General features: G+C 49.0%; 1 protein-coding gene across 4 annotated transcripts in view; it reads right to left on the bottom strand.

Annotated features, from left to right (window-relative positions):
- The window catches only part of BCL2L1 (BCL2 like 1), a 50,742-nt gene extending 38,876 nt beyond the window's left edge, over window positions 1-11,866 (bottom strand). Inside the window, exons 1-2 of one of the 4 annotated variants that reach the window (XM_079946541.1) lie at window positions 11,595-11,866; window positions 9,400-10,075 (exon numbers count right to left, since the gene is read on the bottom strand). In XM_079946541.1, coding sequence (XP_079802667.1) covers window positions 9,400-9,963 — 564 coding nt within the window. In that variant the 5' untranslated portion in view covers window positions 9,964-10,075; window positions 11,595-11,866. Of the gene's footprint in view, window positions 1-9,399; window positions 10,076-10,376; window positions 11,439-11,480 lie in introns of those variants that run through there. The other 3 variants (XM_079946540.1, XM_079946542.1, XM_079946539.1) reach the window with 3 other exon arrangements.
- Between the last annotated feature and the right edge of the window lie 2,985 nt (window positions 11,867-14,851).

Here is a 14,851-nt window from a genome sequence, read left to right as displayed (position 1 = left end):
ACGACAAGCACCTCAGGTTTGAAGCCCGGGTCGTCCTGGCACTAGCCTGTGTGGCCCTGAGCATGTCACTTTTCTCTGAGTCTCAGTCTTCTCAACTATAAAATGAAGATGACACCACCTACCTTGTAGGGTTTTTTAAGATGGCTTAGAGATAAAGAACACAGGCTTGGACTAAGACAGACTTGGTTTCAAATCCTGACTCTGCTTCCCACTAACTGGGTCCCCCCAAATCTCATTGTCCTATAATGCTGAGATTGTTGGACAGTAACACAGAGATGAAATTGGTGAAAGCCCTGTCACATAGTGAGCACTGAATAAATGCCAACAATCATTTAGACACTGGTACAGTCAGGGGAGGGGGCAAGGTGTAGTGTTTAAAAGTGGGAGCTTGGAAGCTACCCTCACAGGCTTTGCCACTTACTAAGCATGCTACCCTTCATAAGTTGCTTAACATCTCTGTACCTCAGTTTCCTCATTTGTAAAATAGGGATAATAATGGTAGCAACTTCAGAGTGTTGCTCTGCGAATGGAATAAATTAATACATATAAAGCATTTTGAACAACGCCTGGCATAGAATAAGCACTTGATAAATGTTAGGTGCTGTTAATAGTAACGTTAACAATAATATTAATCACCAAGTGGAATAAGAGGGAGGGACTGTGTAATCCTGGGACACGGGTATCCCATGGAAGAATTCTAGGGAAATCCCTGGGCAGCTGTTTGTAGGCAAGTTCTCAGCCTCTGGGAGAAAGACTCTTCTATGGAAAGGACATGAGGCTGGGGGCTCCTGAGCAAAAATCTCAGTCCCGATGACCAGGAGGCCAGTCTCTGGGGAGGCAAGTCAGGCTGCTTGGAAGGACACAGTGTTCCTGGCCCCGCCTGACTCAGGGGAACAAAGGCACGTGTGTGGCCAGGGAGGAGGGAGGGGAATGTTTCCCTTTCAAGAGCGGAACAAAGGATCTGAGGCATAGTTGAGTGCGTTCCAATCCCCTCCCAGGCTAGCTCCCATTCCTCAGATGATTGTCCAACAAGGTTTTCAACCTTCTAGCTTCCTCCTGAAAGGTGACCTCGGGGAGGGAGTGGCAGGCTCCACTTCACTCTTCCCTCTGTCATCGGTCTCCAAGAGGCAGGATTTCTACGTGCCAACCTCTAAGACCTCTCTTAGGAGTCCCAGGCCTGTGCGGGGTGTGGGGTGGGGACCCAGGGGGAACCCAGGGTTAATGGATGACACAAGGCACTGCAAGTGACAGGTTTAATGTCCCTCTAGGGGGAGTCCAAGACTAAAACTGCTACTTAGTGTGGAGCCAGGAGAGAACCCAGGAGTTCTGACCAACCCCCAGTGTGGGGTGGGTGTAAAACTCTGACAGAACTCAGTGGAAATGCATTTTCTAAACCTTAAAGGGATGATCACAGGCTGGAGAGAGAAGCTAGGTGAAGGGTGAAGGGGGAGGAAGCGAAGAAAGTAACTGACAAGAGGAAAGGGAGAGACATGGCCAAAAAAAGGAGTTTGTGTGAGGGGGGAGCCTTTAGGGATATTACTTTCCAATTTCCACACTCTAGCCAGCAAGAATCCGACTGCTGGGGTGGGACAGGAAGCAGTCCATGGAAGTCATTGCAATGGCATTTCCTGAAGAGTGAGAGAAAAACCTCTAGTTCCGAGGGGAGCTCTGGAGTCTGCCCAAAAAGCCCTGTAGCTTGGAGCTAGCCTTAAGGCTCCGGCTTGGCCTGAGAGTCTCATCAGGGATGAAACCAAGTAGCAGAAGGTCCCAAAGGCAGTTTCTTTCTGCAAAAACACTATTTACAAAAATCAATATGTAATAAACGGGAAGCCAGATGATGTGACTGAAGGAGCCCTTGGTTGCGGCTGCTGGTTGCTGCTGATACTGACAGTCACTATTCTGAGAGCCTTTTGACATGAATTAACTCACTGAATCTTCAGTGCAAAGCGCTATTATTATAGCCATTTACAAGTTAAAAGACTTGCCCAAGGTCACAAATGACATAAGTGGTCTAGTCCAGATGTGAAAGCCCAAACCCTGCATCTTCCTCCTGATGTAACCTTGGGCAAGTCACTTCATCTTTCTCAGCCTGATTTCTCTCTGCTCACCTCCCTGGGTGGTTGGTTTATAAGCATCAGAAAGGCAAGGTGGGGGGAATTCCCTGGCAGTCGGTGGTTAGGACTCCCACTTGCAGGGGCACAGGTTCGATCCCTCATCAGGGAACTAAGATCCTGCATGCTGCAGGGCCAAAAAAATACGAAGTATCTGGGAACACTGGAACCACAGTCCCTCAGGGAAATAATGAGCAGAACTCACTCCATTAAAAATAATAATAATAAAAAAATTTAAAAAATTTTTAAAGGCAAGGTGGATATGAAAGTGCTTTCTAAGCTGTAAAGTGCTACATAAATGTGGAGTGGAAATATTGTGGGGTCAGTGATAAACTACCCTACATTAACACTGGGATTAGTTAATTTTTAGCAATTAAAGTGCTGCAGCTGTTGATAGGAAAGAGCCACCCTAAAGCATAACTATCGTGAAATATGCCATAATGATGGAATCCACAAGGCCTAGGGCCAGTGAGAAGCAGGATTCCTATACTCAGCTTCAACCCTCCATCTTACAGATGGGGAAACTGGGGCCTAGGGGTAAAATGACTTGGCCAAAGTGAGACAGTGAGTCAAGGCAGATTTGAGACTAGAACTGGGATCCTGACTAAGACCAGTGCTTGACCAACATGCAAAGGAACACTACGGAGCTCCTGGCAGGACAGGAACACTGCTACGGCCTGCCTGCCCTAAGGATATGCCCAAAGGTCACTACGGAGTCCAAACAAGGGAGAATAGATGCTGTAGATTCTGTGAATGGGTCTCCAACACGAGTTCTGTGGCAAAGATGATCAGAATTATGATACCAACCTGTGCCAGGCTCTATGCATCTCAGGCAGATCTCGTTAGGTCTTCGCCATGGCCTTGTGAGGCACGTAATATTTGCCCCAAGGTTCAGAGAGTTCAAGGAGCTTGCCCAAAGTCACAGAGCTAGACATGGGTGATGTGGGACCTCAACCCAGACATGGTGCAGTTATCCACACAGAATTAGTGCTAGAGTGGAGGAGGACCATTCAGCACACCACATTTGAAGAGACTATCCCAGAACATCTAGCTTATTTAGCCCTGATTCTATGATCTCCAAGTGGTTAAAAAATGTGGCTTTCAAGGTGGCCAGACCCATCAATATGCCATGTGCAAGCCTGGTCTTGGTCCCTTTTCACCATTTCCACCTCTACCTCCTGATCCAAGCCACTCTTCTTTCTCACTTGACAGCTTTCACCAGCCTCTTCACTGGGCTCCTGGCTGCCACCCTTGCAGAATTCAGATCATTTCACCCCTGCTCCTAATCTTCTCCTGGCCTCTCTCATTCTACCAAAGCCAAGTCCTCACCATCACCTGTAAAGGGCCATGTGATTGGGCCCCTGGCTACCTCTCCCCCCTCAATCCCAACCACTCTCCCCTCTCACCTCCTACCACTCTCTTACTGTTTCTTCTCCAGCTACACTGGCCTTCTTGCTCATCCTTGAGCATGCCAAGCACACTCCCTCCTGAGTCCATCCCTCTGCTTATAACACTCTTTCTACAGGTACCCACATCGACCACCACCTTACCTTCTTCAGGCCTTGGCTCAAATATTACCTTTTGGTGATGCGTTCTCTATGCACTCTTTTAAAATTGCAGCCTTACCTCCTTTTGCTAGGCATGCCTTATGCCTCAATGTGCTTTATTTTCTTCATAGCACTTAGTATCACCTGATATATGTTATGTATGTATGTAATTACACGTTGTCTGTTTCTCCCCACTAGAATGTAAGCTCCACAATGCAAACTTAATTTTATTTAATGCTGTACTGCTAGTGCCTAGGACAGCCTGACACACAGCAGGAGCTCAATTAATATTATCTGAATCAATGAATGAATGTTTAGGGACTTCCCTGGTGGCGCAGTGGTTGAGAATCCGCCTGCCAATACAGGGGACACGGGTTCAAGCCCTGGTCCAGGAAGATCCCACGTGCCACAGAGCAAGTAAGCCCGTGTGCCACAACTATTGAGCCTGTGCTCTAGAGCCCGCGAGCCACAACTACTGAAGCCCGCACACCTAAAGCCTGTGCCCCGCAACAAGAGGAGCCACCACAATGAGAAGCCCGCACATCCAATGAAGAGTAGCCCCTGCTCTCCACAGCTAGAGAAAGCCCACGCGCAGCAATGAAGACCCAATGCAGCCAAAAAAAAGAATGAATGATTAGATAAAGGGCAATTCCTATTACTATTATTCTGGTTTGATAAGTGTCTGTTTCTTCAGAAATTTAGGCGGCTTCTCTTCTCTTTCATTAGGTACCTGCTACGCCTAAGACCTCTGCTCAGTGCTGATTAAACAAGTATGGACAAGATGTGGACTCCACCCTCAGGAAGTTCCTAAACCTGGTAGAGGTATGGTAGTGTTAGATGTCTTCTTTATACTAATTTAAACTCTACCACTGTGATTTACCTATCCAAGTTCTGCTGGGTACTATACCAATAAAAAAGTCTTAGCCCCTCTTCCTGCAGATATTTGAAACCAGTGACCGTGGTCTCCTGGGTCTTCTCTTCCCCATGCTAAACAAAAAGACCCAGTGGGATTGTCTGACTTAGATCTGCCAACTGGGAACGGGGAAGACAGACTGTCGGCTGGAGAGACAGAAGAGAAGCGGATCCAGGAGCAGAGTGGCTCCTTCAAAGAAAAGAGAGGGAGTCCTTGGGGAGGAACTCCATGGAATTAGGTTGAAGGTTGGGGGTGGGGACAGAGCCCTGCTCATTAGGTAGTAGGAGATTATGTTTCTGTAGAAGAGCAGCTCACTGGGAATTACCCCTAAACCTATCCATGCTAAACCCAGACAAAACCATCGCTGCTAAAATAAAGCCCTGTAATGGAAGGCTGAGGGCACTGGAAAAACCAGGGAGGACGCCCAAGCCACTGGCCTCAGGACAGATACCTGCTGGGGAAGGGACAAGTAACAACTGCTGCTTCCTGTAGCCCAAACAAATCTGGTGACTACCCACACAAAAGCCAAGAAAACCCTCTAGGTTCTGTTGGGGACCCCTGAAAAAATATTTGGGTATTTTCTACCAGAAGCTTAAGGGCTCTGTGGGGCTACTGGGGAAATCAGTCTCAGGAAGCCTGGAAAACCCTGTGATGGTGATGGCGTTTTAAGGGCAACTTCAAATGTACATCCAGAAGAACCGGGTGTTTTGAGGGGGAGCCCCTGAGACACTGCTACCTCACTTTGGGACCTGAATGAGAGATTACTAAAAATTTCCACGTTTGGGGTTTCTAATGGGGTTTCCCCAAGAAAACCACAGAACTGCGAACAGCTGCTGAGATCTGCAAAAGTCGCTGAGGTGCTTCAGCGAAGCATACATTAGTGCCAAAGAAGACAGAACAGGCAAGAAGAAACCTACAGAAACTAGAAGACCACAGAGCTATGCAGCCTGGGAAAGGCCAAATTATGGTTTCTCCGCCACCCCCGCCCCAACAACTGTTCATTGCTTTCAACAATGGTGTTTCCATCAAGCTAAGGGGTTTCCCAGGGACAGTGATAACAAAATGGCCTGGCCCACTTGGGTCCCCACCACATAGCTGTCCACATTCCCATTGGAAAGCCCCAGAAACACTCTGTCCCTATCATTCTAGTGAACATCTCAGCGGCTGGCTTTGTTTCTCAAGAAACTCTGGGGGCAAAGTTCAGTTTTCGTAGGCAGGTAGCCCATTCCTTAAAAGAGGCACCTCCATCCTGCAGTTAAGGCCAAGGAGAGCCTTTGTTCTAGATCCTTTACTAGAGTCAAGCTATGGCAGCTGTCTATCTTTATTTCATTTTACAGGTGGGAGAGATGGATGGACAAGAGAGATAAACAGGTTCAGCATCTTGGCAGGTGACTCCAGGTAGGCGGTGGTGTGGTTATATGTGTGGAATTCCAGTACTTGGAGCATCACCCACAATTAAGTAGACATACCTGGAGCAAGCCATATTCTCCCTTTATGCACACAATTCTTACCTACTGGTAGGGCTTGAGAAAGTTTTAACAATGAAAAATTAACAAGAAGCCCACTCTCAGGACTTCTCTGGTGGCGCCGTGGTTGAAGGTCCGCCTGCCGATGCAGGGGACACGGGTTCGTGCCCCAGTCTGGGAGGATCCTGCATGTCGCGGAGCGGCTGGGCCCGTGAGCCATGGCCGCTGGGCCTGCGCATCCGCAGCCTGTGCTCCGCAATGGGAGAGGCCACAACAGTGAGAGGCCCGCGTACCGCAAAAAAAAAAAAAAAGAAGCCCACTCTCACCGGGCAAAACCCTGATACCCACTTGAGTTTTACCAGTGCCAGAATGTGCGGAGGCTACACACATGCCTTTGGCAGCCCGCTACTGCCAACAAAGGTGCTGTTCTTCCTGCAACTCCTGAACAAGGCCAGCATCAGACTCGAGTGAGCACCTCCACAGGCATGTTTTGCTTGGCCCAACAGCACCTTTGGCTCACATTATTACTCCTAGGACAATCTGAAATGCAGGCAAAGAGTTTAGGCTTTGGAGTCAGGCCCACCTAGGTGTAAATTCTCACTCAGTCACTTAACTGGCTGAGGAATACCTGGGGCCAGTCACTTAGCTACCAGCAGCTTCATATGTAAACTGGGAATAAACCCACCTACCTTAGAAGGTTATTGTGTGGAGTATATGAAATAGCATGTCATTTCCATGAAAGAAAGTACCATGTTTTGCTTATGGCCAGCACCTAGCACATGCCTTCCTCATAGTAGATGCTCAGTGAATTTTGGTTGCATAAGTAAAATACCTAACATAATGCCTCATGCATAAAATGTACTCTCTAAAGGCTCATTTCCTTTTCCTTTCCTGTAGGGATGCTAAATTTAGAGCATATCCCAGGGTGGAATGGCCCGTAACTCTTACACTCATGGATCCCCCAGCCACAGCCTCCAGGAAGGTTATGAGATGCCATTGCAGTAGCCAGTCCGTAAGTCAAACAGGATGGTCCCTGAGAGGGAAGTGGGCGGGTACCCTCTACCCAAAGGATCCCATGTCACATGTTCTTTACCTCCTGGCCTCAGGGAGAATGCGTGCCCAGAAATGGTTCTGACATAACTGGCTCTTCTGCACACATCCCCTCTGTTCACCAAGAGGAAGTAACATACGGTATGCTGTCCAACGGGCTCTGATAATTCTTGAGCAAAGAGACAGAAGATGGAATTTCAATCCAGTGGTGATCTAACGAACTTGCCCAGTGCTGCTGTGTCTAAAACCTCTTTCTTGAGCAAAGAGACAGAAGATGGAATTTCAATCCAGTGGTGATCTAACGAACTTGCCCAGTGCTGCTGTGTCTAAAACCTCTTTCTACGTGCAATACCAGGTGACTAGCAATTCTCTGGTCCAGGCAGCCCTCTCAGAGGCTGTCTGGCAGGCCAGGAACCTTTCCCATATTGCCTTTTGTTAATAGCTGGCAACAACCCACCTGTATTAGGACCACTGGCCAAAGACAACGGTCAGGCAAAGTGGGCAAATGGCCCAAGTCTCTACTTGGAGATGCCTCAGAAGGTGTGTCAGAAATGCTGGAATCCTGTCCCTCCTGTAATAAGTTAAACAAATATTTGCCCCCAAAGAGAATCAAAGCAGGGGGGAATAAGAGAGGTCATCCCACAAACCAATAGGAACTATTTAATCATTTATCTCTCCAGGGAGTTCATTTACAGAAAAGCTTTCAAGTCTGCCAGCCTTAGCTAAAGAAAGCCCTCCACCTTTACCTTCCGCAACCCCACCCCAGTCTTCTGACCTCTACTGACTTGACCCCTTTGCCTTTTACAAGAACTGGCAGTGGGAAGAGTTGATGAAGTTGCAAAGAAATGAGAAATAAGACAGGGGGTGGGGTTCCAGGAGGTCCCTTGCTCTGTGGTAAACTGAAGTGCCTACCACACCCTAGGCCCAGCCTCTGGATAATTGCATTCTTAACATTCCTGAGTCCACGATGCATGGCCCTTTCCACCTCAGCTCCTTCAATCAATGACTTATTTTCCACAGGCTGCTTGATTTTCTGGGTTTTCTGAGGGGACAAAATACCTCTCATAAGCCCTGCCCCTCCCCGAGGCAGGGAGATAAGCAAGGAGATAGAACTGAGTTCACTGCAGAAAAGCAAAAACTGCCTACAATGACCGCCAGTAAAGAATCTCTCACCACTAGCTCACCCTGACTTGGTGATGGGCAAGGGAATTCCCCTCCCTGGCAAAGGAACGAGGCACAACTGCTGGGCCCAGAAAGTATATCTGGGACCGACGACGACTACTACAGCAAACTTGCTGGTGTCCATCACTGTGCTCACATTAGCTCCAAGGACTGCAAGGCAAGGAGGGCTTGCCACATTTTTTTAGTGGAAGAAGCTGAGGCTCAAGGTAAACTGTCCTGTCCAAGGTCACACGGCTAGTTATGTGACAGGGCTGGAACTCACACCTGTGTCAGTTTGTTTCTGAAGTCTGTCACTGAATCTCAATGTTCCAAGGAGCCCCACAGACCAGGTTCTTGCTTTGCCAGCAAACAGTGCTCAGTGAAGAGGCCCCAGGGCCCCGGCCGGAAAGCAACAGGCGTAACAGCTGGAGCTCCCCAACCGACCCCAGGCAGTGAGGTGCAAAGTCCCTGGGCTTAATGAGTGACACAGCAAGAGCTCCGCAAACTGGCCAACCACACAGAAAGTTGCACACTTTAGAGCCAATGAACATAGGGGCGCAGCACAAACACAACTGGCCCACTGGCACAGCTAACACCCTAAAATCAGACAATCCTCAGCCATCCAAGCCAGGGGGATGCAAAGTCTGGTCATGCAAACTCTGAAATAAAGGGAACTTGATTTGGGGGAGGGAAGCCCGGGCCAGGATTGACATCCCAGGGGAGTAAGATTGAAGGGGCTTGTGGGTCACTGATACTCACTATCTTCTGCAGGCATTACACTCATCACCCCTTAGCACGGTGAGCCATTATGTCAGGGTGAGGGGAACACTGGACTAACTTCCCACTCTCAAAGGTTTGGGGCCAAATGAACACACAGGCTATGTTTTCCTCTGCAGAGAAACTAGAACACAAGTATGAAAGAGTAGGGTCATGAGGATGACCAGAATGAAGATGTCTGGTCCTTGCAGAACTAGGTCACCTGTATTTCAGAACAGTTAACCTCTTGTGGTGCAATGAGGCCAGTCAGGTCTCCTTAACAAACAACGTCTCCAATAATCACCCAGAATAAGAGAAAGACACATAGGGGAAAGGCTGTTGGGAATCTGACCAGAGGCCAAGGAAAAGGGACACACAAGGGGCGTGGTCCTTACCCAGCCGCCGTTCTCCTGGATCCAAGGCTCTAGGTGGTCATTCAGGTAAGTGGCCATCCAAGCTGCAATCCGACTCACCAATACCTGCATCTCCTTGTCTACGCTTTCCACGCACAGTGCCCCACCGAAGGAGAAAAAGGCCACAATGCGACCCCAGTTCACCCCATCCCGGAAGAGTTCGTTCACTACCTGCTCAAAGCTCTGATATGCCGTCCCTGGGGTGATGTGGAGCTGGGATGTCAGGTCGCTGAATGCCCGCCGGTACCTCAGTTCAAACTCATCGCCTGCCTCCCTCAGCGCTTGCTTCACCGCTGCCATGGGGATCACCTCCCGGGCATCCAAGCTGCTGCTGTGGCCAGTGGCTACATTCACCGCAGGGCTGTCTGCCAGGTGCCAGGATGGGTTGCCATTGATGGCACTGGGGGTTTCCATGTCTGATTCAGTCCCTTCTGGGGCCTCAGTTCTGTTCTCGTCCACATCGCTAAACTGACTCCAGCTGTATCCTTTCTGGGAAAGCTTGTAGGAGAGAAAGTCAACCACCAGCTCCCGATTGCTCTGAGACATTTTTATAATAGGGATGGGCTCCACCAGTCCATTGTCCAAAACACCTGCTCACTCACTGAGTCTGGTCTCTGCTTAGTGGTTCTCTTCTGAGATCCAAAGCCAAGATAAGGTTCTGAAGGGAGAGAAAGAGCTTCAGGAAAAAAAAATTAATATGCATGCCATTTACCCTACAACATCCCATTCCCTCTCCAGGTACCAGCCCTGGGTTCTTTGCGGCTCTTATGAAGGTCTGGGTCTAGCTTCCAAGGGACTTGAATGAAGTCAAATTGAAAGCACCAGTGGGCTCTGAATCATCACACCGGCTTTTTTTTTTTTTTTTTTACCTCAACCATCCCATTTTCCCCAAAATGTCTTCCTCAGAAAGTCACCCCAATGGGCAGTCTGCCCCCCAACCCCACCCCCGCACCACCTACATTCAAATGTCTCGGGCAACGGCAGGCAGGTGCAGCCCCCGGAAAATCTTTTGTATCATAGGTCGGGCTAGGAGGTGGCAGCCGGGATGCCGGTAACTCAACCGGCCTCGCGGCGGCTGGCAAAAAAAGCAGCTCCGGCTGGAGGGATCATGCGGCCCGGCGGACTGAGAGCTCAGAAGGCGACACAGGAATTACGAAGCTCAAGAACCGGCCCCCTCGCTTGCTTCCTCCTCCATCGCCCAGATCGAGGGCGGCCGCTCAGCAGCCGCGGCCTCCTGCCACCCGGGAGCCCAGCCCCCTCGCTCTTGCACGCCCCTTGGCTCTCCGCCTCCTACTGGGAGCCAGGAGAACTCTCTCGGAGATGGCTGGTGTGAGGTTTAGTTTTTGTTTTTTTCTATTTAAGTACCAGCCCAAGGTGAGGTTTCCGAAGAAACCCTGAAGGGACTTCTCAATGGGGCTCAAGGTTTCGATGAGGGGCGGAGAGAGGGAAAAACTGCCTCGGATCTGCGCTCTGACTTTGGAAAGGCCATCCCCGGGCCTTTCTGGGAGGCTGAAAGCCGGGGACCCCCCAGAAACGCCGCTGGTTTTCTCTGAATTCCCCAAAGGCCCTGGACTTGGCGGTGGCGGTGCGGGATTGCCGGGTCCTCCATTCCCCGCACGGACACAATGGCCGCCGGCGCCCTACACAAAGACCGGGCGAGGGTGAGGCGCCGGGCCTCTTCTCGTGTCAGAGAGAGGGGTCGAGGCCAGCTCGAGACCCCCCACAGCTGAGACCACGTTTTCCTGGGGACAGGCGGCTTCCTGGCGCCCCCGGGAGGGCTTGGGGGCCGGGAGCTGCACCTCTCCGGAGCCCGGGGTCGGTGGGCTGCGGCCTCGCAGCTTCCTCCGCGCTTTAGGCCGGGTACCCGCCCGGCCACCGCCCCGTTGCTAGGCAACTACTCTCCCTCAGGGGCGCCCCCTAGACCTTTCTGGGAGGAGGGGTCTCGCCCCCGGCGGCCCGCCCCGGCGTAGCCAATCAGCGAGCCCAGGTAGCACGCAAGCAGGACGGCGAGGGCTCCCATTGGGCGCAGCGCCTGCCACGCACAGGGGAGGCGGCGCTCTCACCTGCGAGCCCCGCGAACCGTGGGGGGCCACATACCCCCTTCATGGGCCAGGTCGTTTTCGGACGCGAGCGCTCTTCGCGGCCAAGTTCCGCGCCGTGGACCTGGGCCGGCCTACCTGGCTGAAGGCTCGCGCTGTCTCTTCCGAACGAGTCGGCCTCAGTTTCCCCTGAAGAGACCGGGAGAACTTGCAAGCTCAGTCACTTCCGGTGCCGCGGCAGCGCGCGCGAGCCCGAGACGCAAGGGGAGTGCGCGCCTTGAGGACTGGCGTCAAGAACTGGGCGGGAGCGCCCCCTTGCGGTGGAGCTGGGGAACCCGGAGACGCAAGAAAAAAAAAAATCAACGTTTACATTCACATTTCCATTCATTCATTCATTTAGCCAGTTTCATCCACCCGTCAGTTTATATATCGAAAAAGCATCGCGTTGTGTCTAAGAACCTTGTGTCTGGGATTCCAGCTTTGCTGGTTGGGCAAGTTACTCAACTGCTGGGTGCCTCAATTATCCTTAACTGTAAAATGAGTAAAAACCAACCTCCCTCATTGAGTTATTGTGATGATTAAAAAAGTTGTTATTTGTGAAGTCCCTAGTATATGCTGCATAATTTCTCTCAGCAAATGTTTATTGTTTGGATTGCTGAAGTTAGAGTTAGGAACAAGACAAGACATGGCCCGTGCTTTCATAGAGACTTAAACCCTTGAGATGGAGAGAGACAGTAAACAACTAAGAAAACGAACACGGTAATTTCAAATAGTGACTAGTGCTCTTAAGAAAGCAAATCAGGGTATTGTCATAAAGAGGGTGAAGGAAGAGGTGCTCCTTTAGAGTGGGTGGTGAGAGACGTAAGCCTTGTCCTCCCTGCCCAGTGAGGAAGAGAGGCATTTTTTCAACTGTTTCAATTGTTTGTGTAGGGTGCCAGAGACGGCCTCTTTGAAGAGACACAGGACCCAAGACCTGAAGTGTAGGAAGATGCCAACTCATCGGAAGAGTTTAGAGAACATCAACCTTGGCAGAGGGACTGGCTTGTGCAAAGTGTCCCTAGGCAGTAAGATCTTGGCATTTCCCAGAAACTGAAGGAGAAGCAGTGTGACTGAGGGAGGGCAAATGTGGGTTGAGAGGAGGTTGAAAAGTTGACCATGGAAGTGAGTTAGACTTGATTCTAAACATTCAAAGGTGTTTTATTTTGTGGTAATTTAATTGATTAAAAATAGGATATTAAAAATACACCAAAGAGCATAGAATTAAGTCCTCTTCCCACACCTGCTTTCCAATCCCTAGTTCCCCTCACAGAGGTCATCACTCTTAAGTCCTTTCCTCTGTAGTCTTTCAGAGACGGTCACTGTATTCACAAGCAAATTTATATGTATAAATGTTTTTACACAACCAGTCGCTTGCTATAGACACTTCTACATCTTGCTTTTTTTTTGCTGAGCTCTATGTTTATAGTCGGCCTTCATTTTTTAAATTAACACACAACTTTATAAAGATATGCCATAATTTACTTGCCAATCCCCTATTTGGGAACACTTAGGTAGTTTCCAGTCCTATCTTATTATAAATAAAGCTATAACTTATCCATTTGTTATTTTGCATATGTGGGAGTTTATCTGTTAAGTAAATTCCTGAAAGTGGAATTACCAGTAACTGAGTATATGAATTTGTTTTTTGTTTCATTTTAATGCATATTGGCAATGTGCTCTACATAGCAGCTGTACCAGTTTGTCCTCCCATCAGTAAAGTATGAGACTGCCTATTTCCTCACATCCTGAGCTACACAGTGTGTTATCAAACCTTTTTATCCTCACCAATCAGATAAAAACTGAGAGGCACTCTTATTTTGATTTCTTTTTATTAAGAGTGAAGTTGAGCAATTTTTCATATTTATGAGTCTTTTTGGGGGAGAATGTCTTGTTCTGATGAATTCTCTATGCATTTCATTTGCCCTTTTTTCAGTTGGTCTTTCTGTTGAACTTTTTTCTCATTGATTTGTAGAATGTTTATCCTTTTTTTTCCTACATATAAGTCATAAATAGTTTTCCAGCTTATTATTTATTATTATGGAAAAACTTTTATTTTCTATTTTTTTTTTTTTTTTTTTTTTTTTTTTTTGCGGTACGTGGGCTTCTCACTGCCGTGGCCTCTCCCGTTGCGGAGCACAGGCTCCGGATGTGCAGGCTCAGCGGCCATGGCTCACGGGCCCAGCCGCTCTGTGGCATGTGGGATCTTCCCGGACCGGAGCACGAACCCGTGTCCCCTGCATCGGCAGGCAGACTCCCAACCACTGCGCCACCAGGGAAGCCCTTCTATGTATTTTAATGTATGTCTTTTTCCTTTGTGGTTTCCAGGTTCTATGTCATTCTTATGAAGACCTCTGTTTGATATCATAAAAATAATTCTGTTTTCTTCTACTTGGTTTCATATTTTACATTTCAATCTATGTTCCATCATAAATTCCCTTCAGTGTAAGATGTGAGGCAGGAATCCATAAATTTTTTCTAAATAACTACCCAATTATCCCAATATCATCATCTTTTCCAGCTCACTTGAAATGTCTCCATTACCATAATCTATATTCCCAAGTGTATTTGTGTCAATGTCTGAATTTTTTATGTTCCATGGAAAGGTGTTTTTTTTTAATTTATTCTATTTAATTATTTTTATTTTTGGCTGCGTTGGGTCTTCATTGCTGCAGGCAGGCTTTCTCTAGTTGCGGCGAGCAGGAGCTATACTCTTCATTGCCGTGCGCGGGCTTCTCATTGCGGTGGCTTCTCTTGTTGCAGAGCACGGGCTCCAGGTGTGTGGGCTTCAGTAGTTGTGGCGCGCGGGCTCAGTTGTTGTGGCTCGCGGGCTCTAGAGTGCAGGCTCAGTAGTTGTGGCTCATGGGCTTAGTTGCTTCGTGGCATGTGGGATCCTCCCAGGCCAGGGCTCGAACCCGTGTCCCTTGTACTGGCAGGCGGATTCCTAACCACTGTGCCACGAGGGAAGTCCCCATGGGAAGGTTTTAAACTGGTACAGGACATGATCTGATTTCCATTTTTAAAACCTGTGGTGTCACAATCACTTCAATGTGGAAATTTTTTAAAAAAATAAATTTATTTATTTATGGCTGTGTTGGGTCTTCGCTGCTGTGCATGGGCTTTCTCTAGTTGCGGTGAGCCAGGGCTACTCTTCGTTGCGGTGCACGGGCTTCTCATTGTCGTGGCTTCTCTTGTTGCGGAGCACGGGCTCTAGGCGTGCAGCCTTCAGTTGTTGTGGCACGTGGCCTCAATAGTTGTGGCTCGCGGGCTCTAGAGCTCAGTCTCAGTAGTTGTGGCACACGGGCTTAGTTGCTCCGCAGCATGTGGGATCTTCCCGGGCCAGGGTTCGAACCTGTGTC

This window comes from Stenella coeruleoalba (assembly GCF_951394435.1).
Source record: "Stenella coeruleoalba genome assembly, chromosome: 15".
In the NCBI taxonomy this organism is placed as follows: Eukaryota; Metazoa; Chordata; class Mammalia; order Artiodactyla; family Delphinidae; genus Stenella; species Stenella coeruleoalba.
The sequence above is the reverse complement of the archived record's forward strand: the minus strand, read 5'-3'. Positions and strand labels throughout refer to the sequence as shown.